General features: G+C 35.2%; 1 protein-coding gene and 1 long non-coding RNA gene across 2 annotated transcripts in view; one reads left to right on the plus strand and one right to left on the minus strand.

The window, feature by feature from the left end:
• Positions 1 to 8,666, plus strand: part of CSRNP3 (cysteine and serine rich nuclear protein 3) — a 25,126-nt gene extending 16,460 nt beyond the window's left edge. Inside the window, exons 3-4 of the mRNA XM_062578691.1 lie at positions 5,771 to 6,067; positions 7,560 to 8,666. Of these exons, the coding sequence (XP_062434675.1) occupies positions 5,771 to 6,067; positions 7,560 to 8,594 (1,332 nt within the window). The 3' untranslated portion in view covers positions 8,595 to 8,666. The remainder of the gene's footprint in view (positions 1 to 5,770; positions 6,068 to 7,559) is intronic.
• LOC134142006 (uncharacterized) lies at positions 1,557 to 15,156 on the minus strand. The gene is made up of 3 exons (XR_009958772.1): positions 15,057 to 15,156; positions 14,310 to 14,390; positions 1,557 to 1,606 (listed from the first exon to the last, which is right to left on the minus strand). It is a non-coding gene; the product is annotated as an uncharacterized LOC134142006 (long non-coding RNA).
• Positions 15,157 to 15,493: the final 337 nt, after the last annotated feature.

Here is a 15,493-nt window from a genome sequence, read left to right on the forward strand (position 1 = left end):
GTCTTTTTCAAATCTGTGACAAAACTTCCATTTTTATTACGTTTTTGATCAGTGAAATATTTTCTGAATAACTGCTTGTCCCCCATATATTTTGGGCTTTTTTCAGATGAATCCTGTAGTTAAAATTGAACATTTTTTTGAATTGTAGCCAAACTACTGTGCTTGACAGCCCTTTTGTGATATTATATCTGTTTCAGACACTACTATGGTTGTCCAAAGTAAACTGCCATCCACCCAGTTTGATATGCCTCCTAGCATTTTTCCTTCAGATCTATATCTGAATTCCTGAAGAAGTGCATATGACTATTATTACTGTAATTATTTTTTCAGTCTCTTGGTTTTGGTTCGAATAGATAAACAGATTATTAAATAGTTTATAAAAATTGAACCAGCATAATAAAAACAAAGATAAAATCACTCAGGACAAAGGGGAATTGAAGATGGATTATTTGTGCAGGTTGGAAGCGAAATGCTTGAGTATTAGTAATTTAACCACTGAGTAGAGAAATTACACCTCTAAATGTCTTGTATCACGGGATCTTCAGAGCATTGTATGTGAATTGAGCTGTGTCAGTGTAACCAATGACTCTGCATAGATCCCTTGGCAGACTTCCAGGACTCAGCTCAGATCATATATTCCCCAGAAATACAGATAGAGGATGAAATGGAGGGAGGGAGAAATCCCCAGTGGAGTGAGTAAAGAATAGTAAGGCATGCAAACATTTCATTTTTCCTTTTCTTTTTACAGGGAGAAAGTTAAGAAAAATCACAAATCCTATTTACCTTTAAAGACTAGATGAGGCCTCTTAGCCTTCATGTCTACTGAGTATAATATACCTTGCTTCTGTGTGCTTTCGTAATTTGCCTCCACGCTGTGATGGATCTTCTTTTTCTTTCAACTACTTCACTTCAGCCCACTCTCTTTTAAAATACAGGCTCTACTTCTGGCTTCTCTTCCAAGCACAATGCATTCTTCCATCTGCCCATGGTCCATTTTCCATGCACCATGAAGTGGATGATAATTTCTACTCTGAATGTTAAACTCCCGCAAAATCTCTTCATAAGTATTGAGTGAATAATGAAAGCCTGATATGCGTTCCTCCCTGTGTCTTAATTGTTCCCTTTTCCCAAATAGAAAAATCCTTACCCTACACTTAATTCAGCATTGCCAAGATTCTTTCCTCATTGATTCTCAGCAACTGATATGGGAATAGTTTACTAACCTTTCTAAGACTAGTAAATGGACTGTAAAGTTTCAAATTCAGATACGAAGAAATCACGGTTAAGTCTTCAGGATCTTGAATGTGTCTTAAAAATTGTAGCATCTAATTAGTGTTAAATCTTTTAGTAGAGTGAAATACTTTTTTTTTTTTTTTTTTTTTTTACTCTAGAGCATATTGCAAAGCACTGAGGATGTTTTATTTGCTTATGACAATTGGGCCTTGGTGATTCCCTGTTACAGGGATGGAAGAGCTGTTCGGCCATTTGCTTGGTTTCTAAATAAATAAACAAGGAAAAGCTGTAGAGTTTTAAGGTGATAATGTCAGTGATTATGATCTTTATTTAAAATGTACTGATTGGGATTTTCATCTAAATTACTCTGCATCTGCAAAGAAAAAATGAAGAAAATGAGAAACTGCATTAAGGTAAAGATTGTTCAAAAAGATTGTTGTTATTGTTTGAAATGCAACAGGGAAAAAGAAAGAAATACGTTTCAAAATTTTTTTTTTTTTTTTTTTTTTTTTTTTTTTAATCTTGGTTTTCCTGGTTTGTTATTTTTTTTTCCATTGAATTAAACAACTCAAATCCATAGGTAGAAAGCACTACCTCTTGTAGTTTTTTTTTTTTTAAAAAAAAAAAGATAGTAATATAGAGAGTTGAGACTATTAGAGGCTCTTTGTTGTTTTACTTGCTGAAAGTACAGAACTAAATAAGAAACGTCTTCTAAATAACATCAGAGAAGGACTTTAAAATCATCTTCAAGTGACTTTAGCCATTCAACACAAGCAGTTTGGTGTAAACGCTGCTGCTTGTGGCATACACACTATTAGCAGCTGAGTGTGAATATTCTAATGGCAATCTGGGCATGAAAGCGTCCTGTCAATATGAAAGGTACAAGGTAGGCTTTACTTTAATATATTGCAATTTGAGGAAACATTATGAGCAAGCACAATAAAGTAGCTGGAATGTTCCTTACTGCTTACTCATAATATTTCCTTAAATGAAGATAATTAGCATGACCCTAATGATGGTAAGGCTCATAGATCTGTGGACTGATAGATAATACAGCAATACAGCACAGACCGTTCTCATTCTGAAAACAGGGTAAATGCAAGTGGAAAAGGATGAGGGTTTTTTTGTTGTTTTTGTTTTTTGAAAAAAGAAAAAGAAATGATATTTAAAAAGATTCCAGCCCCTTTTCCTGCCTTTTTAGCTCCATAAGACATTAAGAAATGTGCATGAACAAATGGCAAGGAATGGTATAATCTTAATAATTTTAATACTTAATTTAATGTTCCCCTATAGTTTGAGTAGGAAGATGTAATTTGATGGTCTTCCTCCTTCTGTAGTTACCCAGTTACTTGTATGAGGTATATTAAAATCTTTTTTTCTTAACCTTCTGTTGAAATATTTAATTTCTTTCTTTACATAGGTGGTTGTGTCAAGTATTTGGTGTTTCCTTTGCCAGGCAAAAATAACCAGTCACAAAAACAAAAAATATTTTCCTCATCTGATTATTTGATGCAGAGATCATGACTGCGTCCTGTCTATTTTGTTGAAGAAGTACACTGAAGTCCATTAGGAGCATGTGTTGGCTGCTAATCAAACTATATGATGTTTTGATTGATCACTTACTCTCATGCTGACCATATTTAATCTGTGGTGTACTGACCTAAAGACAAGATATTAAAAAATCAAACAGTAAAATAAAGACTGAGAGGGTAACCCAGTGTTCTGAACACAGGCTTGTGATAAGTGACTTGAGTCCAGACCATGTTGTCACCTTTGCATGTAATTTATGTGTCAGTGGATAATAGAATTACTCACTTTTACTGTTTGAAATAAACACAATAATTAGGTCATAATCTGAATGACCTATTAATTTATTTCCATCCTTGTTATGAAAAAGACAGTATGCTCAAACTCCTAGCTAAAAGCACTGAATATACTAAGCAGAAAAATAAGGGTTATTAAATGAGGAAAGATCAGTAGGCTCCCAACTAAAACCTTAGATCTGAACATTTGGAGAATTGCAACTGGAACTGAATTTTTTGGTTTTGGTTCTTCCAAAGCAGAATAGAACTAAATCTGTTTTCTTGCTGAAATAGTTGAGATTAACTTGTCCCTGTGTTTTGTGCAAGATGAGAAATATTCTGTGTGTTCATATTTCCCACCCTGGATAATAAATCCCTCTTAGTGGTTACCCCCAAAATTCTCAGCCCTCAAGAAGCCTCCCAAGTACATGTCATTTATTCAGTGTGTAGAGGAACTAGAATATACATTGTTTTTCTATAGTAGACACCATTAGCATTTATTCTGTAGTTGACAAATTTGAGAAAAGTATCAGAGGGTACAACAAATTGCAGTTTTATTTAAAAAAAGAAAAAAAAAAGTGTTCCATTCCAAATAATGATTTGGTAGACTTTGTTGTTGTTGCTGACAAATAAGAGTGCTGAGTAATCCATCAAAGGACTCAGGATGAGCTAAAGTTCTCTGAAACGGCAAACAGCAGACTAATCTCACTTGATGCCTTGATATTTGACATATTTGATATGTTCTGAATTGCTAAGAGGAATGAATGATTACAGATGCTAAGGAGATTTTTTCTGTATATAAAATAATATGTAGTCTTTATGTGGTATGTAAGGACTACCAGTCATGATACTGGGACTCTTCTCCTCAAAGGATATTGCTCTTAACCTGACTTAACAAGAAAATAGCTGAGTAATCTTTTTTCTCTGTGGCTGCCATATCCAGTTACTATAAACATAAAACTCCAATCATGAGGACAGTAAATGGTCAGTTGAAGCCCATTGTTGATTAATTCATTTATGCTATAAAATAACAGTTGTAATCCAGAAGGTTGTGAAAGGTGAAACTGTCACTGTAAATGGAAAAATTAAAATACCTAACCCAATTGGGAACAATAAAAAAAGCAGAAATAGTGATATGGGTAAGATTCAGACTGCTTTCTTACTTGTAAGCACAGCTAGATGAAGCATCAGGAGGAGAGGTGATAGGATTAAGCAGTAGGATAAAAAGGGAGTTTGCTACACTGTGATTCCCAGTGTTCTGCACTAAGCAAAGACTAAGGGTTCACTGCATGACAAAACAGTCATATAACTGCACTGGCTACAGGTGTTTGCTACGTGGTACCATACCCACTACATATAACTTGAGATTGAAAAAATACATTTCCATGTAGTGAATGTTATTACCCCTCTCAAGATTTTTTTTTTAGCGCTCGTTATTATTTTGATTCTCAATCTTCTCTTCAAAAGAACTTTCATAAAATTTCTATTGGTATTATCTGGCAGGTGTAGCAAGCTAGCTGTACCATGCATAGGAAGGTTACCCTTCCTTCAGTACAGCAGATGAAAGAAAACGGGCATTTTCATCTTTTCCTTTTCTCCTTGAATAACTACAGACTTTATGAAATGGTTTACAAGCATGTGGCACTGAAGTGTCCTAAATTCATGAAAGTAGAAAGTGGCATTGGAGTTTTATGCTTGATGCTCATGGGCATTTAATTTTGAAACAAATTTTAAAAGATTTAAGAGGAAAACTATACAGTGGAGATAGCCTAGGGAATTCATAGTGCTAGGGAGGTCATATATATGTAGGGTCAAAAATTCATCTTGTTAGGAAACAAGCAGGAAAAAGCTTTTTGCAAGATCCTATAACAGGTTAACACCATGTTCCTTTGTTTCTTAGTTTATTCATTAACAATCTAAGAATAATCTGGACTGGTTAGTGAAATACTAAAATGTATGATGACACAAAGCTATTTAGGTTATTTTCAGGATCTAAGAGGACTATAAACAACTTCAGAAGAGTTATATGTATCAGCAACATGAAATCCATTGCAAATGAATATGAAGTTACAGAGGTAGGATTTAGGAAAAAATTAAGTGACTTAGAGGTTCAAAAATAATAACCAATTACAGGCAGCTGCCCAAACACTTCAGTGGCGATACTACTTTTTGATCTCAGCTATACACATAGCAAATAAGTTGTCAGGCGATATGAGGAACAGGATAGAGAACAGTACGTAAAATATCCATTTTAGAAATCTTTGATGTAACCTGATCTGAAGCAGTGTTGGCTGAATAACTACTAAGCTCAGAGGGATAATGAAGAGTTTCGAAGTGCCCAGAAATAGGAACAAAAATCAATTAAGGGCTCAGAAAAATCATCTTATGCAGAAATACTGTAAGGCTAGAATCTTATAAGGGCATGAGATCTGTCAAACTACAGCATATGATAAAATTCATAGAACAGTTAAGAAATTGGAGATTTAGAAGAAATTTAGTTTCATGACCAACCTGAAACTAAAAATGTAGCTTTAATTAAATGAATGGCTTTTTTACCTCATCTATGATTGTAATATAGAACTTACTGGCAGTTGCGGAAACCGGAGCAAGGCATGACAAGCAATAGGATTTTTACATATGGCTGTTCGCATTTGTAATTCATTACATATATTTACATATATGACACATATCTGTAAGTATAGTTTAAATATTATGTTAATTGTTCTGTACTACAGATGACAAAAAATGGTACAGTGGAATCTGAAGAAGCTAATACCCTGACACTGGATGACATTTCTGATGATGATATTGATCTAGACAACACTGAAGTAGATGAATACTTCTTTCTACAACCCCTGCCAACAAAAAAACGAAGGGCACTGCTACGAGCTTCTGGGGTGAAGAAGATTGATGTGGAAGAGAAACACGAGCTGCGGGCCATCCGCCTGTCCAGAGAGGATTGTGGCTGTGACTGCCGTGTATTCTGTGATCCAGAAACTTGTACTTGCAGTCTTGCAGGCATAAAATGTCAGGTAAATATCCATATTGTTGTCTGTCATTACTTAACTAACAAAGGGTATGTGTGTATTTTTTGTTGTTGTTGTTATTAAAGTGGTAAGTAAACATATTATGGAAAATCATTAAATGATGCATATTACATGATGATGCCTGTGGATCTCAACTAGATTTTTAAGGCCTAGGTTTAAAAGTATAATGTGTGCAGTACAAATTATCTCATTAAAACCATTATTTATTTTATAGTTTGTTTAGACACCGACATTTATCTGGTATTTTTTTCATTCACATACATAGATACAAAGTCACTGCTCCTCACGTTCCTCTCCAGCCTTTGACTAAGTGTTCAAAAGGAGAAAACAGAAGATTCAGTAGCCTGCAGATGTCAGAAGGGATACTAACTTTTAGTGCGGAGACCGTTCACATACATAATATTCAAATGTGAATTATAATCCAAGCTCAGTAAGAAGCAACAAATGAAACCCTATGCTATTATCCTTACCTAACATGCAGATGTCAGCAATAAAGAGTACAACTGCTAATATATCATGTAGTTTTTCTGTCTGTGAACTGAAAAGGTATTTTATGTCACACGTTTACATGGTCTCCTATGTACAACTGTACATGTTCCAAAATGTCCTCTAAAAGATGTTTCAACTAATTCTCTTGAATAGCTGTTAGCACCTGAGTTGATTTCTCCATGAACACATTTTTTGGTAATTACTTAAATCCAAGCAAAACTCTCTTTGCTGTTCTAAGTAACGTATTCCCTTCTTTGCTGTTTGTTTTCATCTTCAGGTGTCTGGACTTTATGTGGTTTGCCCCTGCATTATATTTGATGCTTAGGTATCACAGTGTAGATGAAAAATCATAGACCATAAGCCATTTGAAGTACCTGATTTGTGGATTCACTCACATTTTTAGATATTTAAGATGATAGTTATTATTAGATAAGCAAGTTCTGCCCCCAAGCTGTTAGGCTTAAAACAATTCATCTACAATTGACTGAAGTATCTTTTAAAAAATGTATTCAAGTTTCCATTCCTATCATCTTCTGTGGGCAGTATCTCCCTATTGGAAACTTCAGAAAGATTTTTATACATAATTTATATTTCATTGGCTTTCTAATTTCCATGGTTTTCATCAAATTTGATAACTTTTTTTTTTTTTCTGCTAGTGATTTTGCCAGGATTTGAACATTTAGTATAGTTGTAGCAGATCCATAAATAGAAAAACTGTATATTCTTTGTTCCACTGTATAATGCCTACAGCTATGAAACTGAAATATTTTTCCTGTTCCACAGCATTGTAAATCTATGCCTTATTATTTCTTGAAGTATTGTTAAACTCCAGGTTAACTGTCTGAATTATTGTTATTTTGGATTATTCTCATGAGTACTTCTCAGGTGAATCCTACTTCACTGTTCTGTTTCTCTAGGCTGTCTAGGTTCTGTCATAATACCAGGTTTATGATATGTATTCTTAATCTGTGCTCTCTTTTTCTAAAAGGTGGATCGTATGTCTTTTCCTTGTGGTTGCACTAAAGAAGGGTGTAGCAATACAGCAGGTAGAATTGAATTTAATCCTATCCGTGTACGGACTCACTTTTTGCACACAATAATGAAACTTGAACTGGAGAAAAATAGAGAGCAGCAAGTTCCTGCACTAAATGGCTGCCACAGTGAGGTAAGCGCACACACTAGTTCTATGAGTCCGGGACCTCATCCAGCCGAATATTCAATTGCAGAGAATTTTGAGATTGAACCTGAACCACAGGCTGCAGTTATACATTCTCAGACAGCAGATGACTTGGACTGCCCAGGGGAAGACGAGGAAGAGGAAGATGGGAGTAGCTTTTGTAGTGGAGTTACAGATTCTAGCACACAAAGTTTAGCCCCTAGTGAATCAGATGATGATGAAGAGGAGGAGGAAGAGGAAGAGGAGGAAGAAAAAACAGATGATTTTGTGGAAAGTATGGGCTCCCATGCTGACATGGTGCCTCTTCCATCTGTCCTTTGCTACTCTGATGGCACTGCTGTGCATGAAAACCACTCTAAAAATGCCTCATACTATACTAACTCTTCAAATCTTTATTACCAAATAGAGAACCATGTTGCTGGCACTACTAACCAGATTGGTGAAACTTACTCAGAAAGAGATGCTGTAAAGAATGGTAGTCTTTCTCTGGTGCCTTACAACATGACTTCAGAACAGTTTGTTGACTACACGCGGCAATCAGAGGAAACTTTTAGCAGCCATCATTACCCTTCTGCAAATCCATCAGTGATCGTTTGCTGCTCATCATCTGAAGGTGATAACAGCACTCCCTGTAACAGTTTATATACTGAACATAGGCCAGGCCACCCTCAAGTGGAATTTCACTCATACTTGAAAGGTCCCTCTCAAGATGGATTTGTTTCGGCTTTGAATGGTGACAGTCATTTACAAGATCACCCTGCTGAGAATTCGCTAAACCTTCCAGAAAAGAGCAGACTGCACGAAGAGTGCATCAAATCACCAGTGGTAGAAACGGTACCTGTTTAATATTAAAATTATTCTAGGATTGAATTCCTTTATGAAATGCACTCAGATTGGATTTCCTAGAATCTTACTTTTTTTTTTTAAGAGGTAGACAACACTTGGACTACTATCAACGTTCCAGACACTTTTTTTTTTTTTTTTTGAGATACATTGGCAGTGGCAACACACACAAACAGATCATGTAATGATTAAAAAAAAAAAAACTAACAAATAAATAAACAATCTTTTGATAAAAAAAAAAAAGTTAAAAAATTCAAAGTAGCCTACCTATCAAAGTAAGTGAAACCTGCCAAGCTGTGTGAATCAAAGCTTCATGTTTTTGATTGTCGGGCCTGTGCAAGATTGTTAAAAACGGTACTTTGAAATAATCACGTTTAGAGTCCTAATTCTCAACATATCTGGAAAGATGGTGAGTTTTAATGTAAAAGTAATTACTGTACAAAAAAAGTTTTAATTGTTCTGTACTGTATGTATTTAATTTATAGTAGTTTAGTACTCATGTTCTGATAAAAATGAACAGCACGTTCATTTGAACAGAAGATCCATAGCTAATAACAAAGAGCATGTCCACTTTTCATCTGGAGTACCATGTACTTTTTTTTTCTTTTTAAACACCATTTCTTGAAAGTTATCTTGAAATGCATTTTTATAGTGTGTGCTATTTTATCTTTCTACTGTTTTGGACAAACTGAAGAGTAAGAAAGAGGGGACATTTACATTTTCTAGAAAGGTGAAAGGTGGTAGACAATCTGCCATTAAAATTAGAATCAGTGGCATTCTCGGAACAAACCTCTCCCTCCCACCCCCAAAAATTATCTTGTATGTAATGGCAAAGCAGTAGTTTAAGCTTACACAGCACCTTTTAGCCCTACAAAACATTCAGATATTTATGCACTTTAGTGCCATTTTGCAGTACTTTATTAAATATGGGAACTGTGAACTATTTTGGAGAAATTTCGTAGCTCCAGACTCCGAGGTATATGTAACACAACAACATCCGAAAATCCATTTAACAAAACCGGTAAGTAAGTTTTCCCGAGCCAGTTCATGAGTATTTCAGCAAAGCACTTTATAAAGGTTAAGTCTTGCTGATCACAGTTTAAATGAAGCATGGAAAACAGTGTGAAAACGTCTAGGTTTCCCTAAATATTTAGCAGTTTTTATAAAATATAAGACTGCCTTTTTTTTGGACTTCTGATCATATCCCAGATTTTCAGAGCTAATTAATATGCAAGAACCTGCATATTGTATAAGAAACATAGCTTCAGAAATTCTGTATCTGTTACAGTTTACAAGCAAAATATCAAGTGCATCATATGGATATCTGTTATCTTGCACTTCACTTGTTCTAAAATGAAAATGTAATTAATAGAAAGACCTACTATGTCTCAACTTTTAATTTATTAACTAAAGTTGCTTTCTTCTAGAGAAGGAGATGTAGGGGCCTGTTTTTCTATACACTGATGATTCTGCACTGCCTTATTTTAATTTCACAATCTATTTTGATATGTTTGTTCTACTAATATTGAAATATTATTTATTTGTTCAGTAATTTGAAAGGTAGACATGTCTTATTTGTTGAATTAAGGATCAGCATCTTAACTTTTATCTAGTCAAATCTAGCTGGTTAGCAGTATGCATGTAAACACAATATAAATTTTAGTTTGTCACAGTGACTATTCTAGTTATATGTACAATCTTCCAGTAGAAAAGACTGTCAGACTTTAAAAATGCTTTTTAAAAAAATAAGGTGACTTAATTGTTTTTTATGAAATCTGTGCACAGTGATTTCCAGTTCTTATTTTTACATAAACTGGCAAAATATTTTTACTTCATGTAGTAGCCAGGAAGGGATTTATTTATTTATTTACTTACTTATTTTCATACCAGAAGAAGTCCTACATTTTTTAATCTTACAAGGATTGCATTAAAACGTCCTAGCTCTCTAGGGACTGGATCCACATTTGCAAAGTATTCCATCTCCTGGGTGAGTGCAGTCATGTTGATTCTCTGTTCAGCAGTTCCTTGAGCTCTGTTCTCTTGTTCACAGAACACTCTCTTCTCTTTCTCTAAAAGCTGAGTAGCCAGGTAAATGCATGTACTCTCCACTCTATGTAAGATATACCCATCTTCATTTTTAAAGAGAAACATGTTAGGAAGAGTTCCTAACAAGTTCTGCATGTAAGAATGAGAATAGTATAACTCTGTTCAAAATATTTTACAGTCAAATATAACAAGAAGTCTCTGTATGTAGGCATCTTGCATCAACAGCAGGCTTAAATCTGGCAATCTTGCTCAACACCAGCACCAAAAGCACAAATCCCTACTACTTGAGCTGGAAGAGTAGCTGTGAATCAGTAGCAGCTTTTTAACCTCAGTGTTATCCACTGGAGGATATGATCATCCACACTTTACCAGGGTATTACTCTCAGGGGAAAGTTAAATGAAATAAATAATAGTTTTGTTTCATTATTCACCCCCTACTGAGCAATAAGAAATTTTCTTGGTCCCTATGCTTTCATGTAAAATATATCTTTAATAATATTAGCAAGCACAGTACATAATTAACTTACTTACTTACTTAATAAAATACATCTCGGCTAGCTTCAAAATACTGAGATGGTGGTTATTTAATATTGCCATTTGCACAGGCTTCAGATCCAGGCTTCCCTAGCATTAACATCTCTATAAACTTCTGCATACCCAGATGTATATCTTCTACACCACTGTAGCATTAGAGATGAATACAGCTAAATCCTCTAAAGCATGCAGCATAGGATGACAAGTAGCTGATATAGTGAGGGGTATAGCGGCAGTGGCTCTATAAGGAGCTTTTCCTACACTATTTTCCCTTGCTTAAAGGCGCTAGTTCCTGAAAATTGAAAAATAAAATATGCTTAGTAAAGACTAATATTGAGAACATATTTTTAATTACTGGGCTGTGGTGTAGACAGTATAGATAGTAATACACTTGTCCTTCTTCATCTGGTCTGGCATTTTGTGATCCAGATTTGATTTCAGGATACAAGCTAAACACATCCCGTTTAATTCTTGGAACAACTTAAAAAAAAAATGAAGTCTTTGTTTATAATTGACAGAGATTGCCCAGGAGCTATACTAATAACAATAACAAAGCTTCTAAGAGATACAAAGCTTGTACTGAGGAGGGAAAAAAAAAAAAAAGACCCCCCCCTTTCTGTTGGGGGGGGGGGGGAGAACGCCCCCCATCTTCTGTTAACAGAGGCTAAACCTGTTCCCCAAATGACTCCATACCAGACTGTACTAAGGCCTTTTCTAGCATTAACAAGTAGACTAGAGTGAAAAAATAATCATAGTCCTAACCAAAGTAGATGATACTCTAATTGGGCTGTGAAATTGAGAGTAGGCTGTAGACATCAGGGAGAGTCAAGCCTCCTAGCCCTTGGTTAGACTCTCAAGTTTTGCTTAGAAGGGGAAAAAAATATACCATATAAGGAAAAGTAGCCTTAATACAGCACAGGATGGAGAATATTTTAGTCTGATTTTCTGGGCTTATATATAATAATATATGATGTGTCCCATTTCCCAGATAATTATCATTAATGTTGATAACCACTCCTTTCATTATGGGTAGGCTTATTTCTGTGTGCTGAGTTACGTTATTAAATGATAAACATACAGTAGTGTGTGCTTCTAAGTAGATCTGGCATAGCATTTATTGAAATGTTTACTGAAAACCTGTATCACTTCTTTACTCACTAAGGTGTTTAGCTACTAATAATTATTTGTAAGAAGGCAGATAATAAACTAGAAGATAATTTATGATTACATTTAGGCAGTTCAGAAAAATTAATAATAAGAAAAGCATTTCCCTCTGTAAAATAGAATTTCCACACTAAAGATCACTGAAACAGCACATAAAATTGATTGCCTTTTTCCCTGTACTGTGAACTTTGACTCTCTTGGGAAATGCATTGTTAAAGTTTATATATGAAGCTGTAACTGATGTTAGGAAACAATTGCAATCACTGTAATTGCTTTTTGCCAGGAAAGTTCCAGTTCCAGCTCTAAAAGCTACGTTCATGCCCACTAACACATCCTTTAAAAATTAAATGCTGGTCAGTAAAAATTTCTAGTATTTTTCATTTAAAAAAAAAATTTTATAATCAGCTGTATGCCAGTCAGATCAAAAAGTGTTACTATTTTGCATTTGCACAAGTTGCTGATCATGAATCAGAATTTGAGTTGACATCTATTCATTGCTTTAAAGGCCATTTGATTATTCTTAGCAAGCATCTTCACTTGCTATAAATACGGTTCAGCCCTCTCACTGATCTTTTAAATAGTTCTGAGTCAACTAAAAATATTAGCTTGCTTTTTGTACAAGTTCTACCGAAGTTGCATGCTGTGTTCACGGTGGTGTTACTCACTGGATTGCTAAGAGACATAGATCCAGTTTCTCATCTTACCTGGGTGTCAGATTTCAGTAAATGCCCTAACAAACTAATCATGTAGCACCACCTCATCAGCTGAGAGTGCATCTTCAATAAGCCCAATTAGTTTGATAAAGATTGTATACATACATTTGTACACAAAATAGGAAATGTGTTGTTTTGGAGTATTTCAGATGTTTAGGACATCTTTCTAAAAATGTGACCTACTTAATAGGGTGGGCGTGTGTGTGTGTACACATATACATATATATAGGCTAGGAAAGAGGAGACCTGGGTTCTGTTGTTGGCTTTGACTTTGCCTTTGTCCAGCTTTGTCACTCCCATTCTCTGTGCTCTGGTTTGTAAGGTACTTGGATATGTAATGATTAAAAAAAGTTCTACAGAACACCCAAAATGTCATTAACATCTCTTCTGATATCATTACCAAATTTCAGTACTACTGAGTCACTTTCCCAGTCCAGCCCAATCCTGCTTAGAGGTGAACAGAAATTTTACCACAGATGAGACACATAGCAAAAGCAAGCTCTTCTTTCCATGGACCAAGTTGACAAGCAAGAATGTAATAATAAAGTTCACCATAAAAATGGGAAAATTAGAATAAAATCTATGTTGAATATGTAACATTTACCTGTAGACTTCTTAACATTTGAGCAGCAAGACTGCAGTTTGCCTACAACACTACACAGGGCAGCAAAAGCAAGTCTTACTCCCCTGTGTGTCTTCCTCCTTTGCCAGCTTAATTCTCTCAGTCAAAACTCCATGCCAGGGCTGCCTCTGAGGCAAGCCAGGTACCCTTACTCAAAGCTAAAGCAAAAGAGACATTGGACCCACAATATTGTTTTAAGGGCATTTGCCAGATAAGAAACTCGTGTCTATACTGCAGAGCAATGTCATGATCTGGGCTTGATTATTTTGCCAGTTAAATTTCCTGAAGAAGTCAGGAACAGACATTATAGAGGATGAGATGAGAAATCCCTACGTTTTTAGGGATGTTATGCTTTCCTACCGGGCTAAACAGTACCCTCTACCTTATTATGGATACAGAACATTTGATGTAAAATACACAGAAAAAAAAACAGAATTAACTCAAAGAATATATTCTATAGAATTTATTTCTAAAATAATAAATCTGATTACTATTTTTTTAAAATAGTAGAAAACTACTGTTATTTTCAGAAAATAGATACATGGAGTCTTGTTCATTAACATGTTCCTTACTGAGTAAGAGAAAACTCAGCATTTGTCTTTCTGAATGTTTCAAAATTTTTTTAAAAAAAAAACGTACCTGGTTTAATTTTGCTGTTCTCGGTAATCACTGTACATGTGCTGATTAATAATTGTCCATTTTCTCCAAGAGGTGTGCAGTCTAAAACAAGAACATTGTGAAGTGATGAAAAAGTGTGATTTAGTTGTAAAGACATCTGAGTGAACACATGCTTGAGTTGTTCATAAGTGCTTCCTGTGCCTTGTCCTTCCCCCTCCCAAATCAGAGGGTGTTTTTAACTTGTTTGCTAATACATATGCACAGGAGTGTTGCTATCACTTAAGGAGAAGGAAAGCTATAAACACCCTTGAGAACTTTCCACCACCCTACTAGCTGATACCAAGTTTTGACTTACTATAAGCACATCCAATTTATGGGACATCTCAGTGTTATGTGGTCTTTTGTTTTCCTTCCTCTCTTCAAACCTTAGTCTCTGAGACAGATTTGTTTTACAATAAGGCTTTTTTAAAAAAAAAAAAAAAAAAAAAAAAAAAAAAAAAAACTTTGAAATGCATGCAAGGGCAACTCTAGTATCCCTGTGATATCCTTTTCTTTGCTAGAAGAGTTAATTTTATGTTTTATTAGCATTTTATTAGCATGCAGATGGATTGGAGCTTCAGTGAAAAGTGTACGCTGTCGGCTCCGAATACGGTTTTGGGGGCTGATCCCAACATGGCCGGTAGGCTCCCCGACTCCATGCATGCAACAAGGATGAAGGAAACCTACCCCCCAGTGGCTGCAGACATATGGTATGAGATAGATACTCACCATCTCCTGACACTTGTAGATCTATGGAAAGAGTGTCACTCTTGATATAGCACAGCCCAGGGCTGGATGAAAAATCCAAAATAAGGGAAAACAGAAAACCATCACCTAGGGAAACAAAAATTTTCCTTTAAAACTACAGTGAGAGACATTTGTTTATTTATTGCTAATGTAAACACTCTTCTGAAAAATAGAAGTGAATTAGATCTGAAAAAAAAAAGGAAAATTAAAATGTGCGTGGCTTTACTACTGCATAGGCTTCATTGTTAGGCAGATAACCAGCATACAGAAGGTCCCACCAACTGGAGAACCATATTCATGATGCTCTGTAATGTTTCCACTCAATTGGGAAGATGATAGTCTTTCATCCAGGCTAGGAAACAAAACAAAGAAACAAACAAACCAGAGGGCAATCTTCCAGTTATTTTCATTTGGATCTT

This window comes from Rhea pennata, chromosome 6 (genome assembly GCF_028389875.1).
Source record: "Rhea pennata isolate bPtePen1 chromosome 6, bPtePen1.pri, whole genome shotgun sequence".
NCBI classification, from domain to species: Eukaryota; Metazoa; Chordata; class Aves; order Rheiformes; family Rheidae; genus Rhea; species Rhea pennata.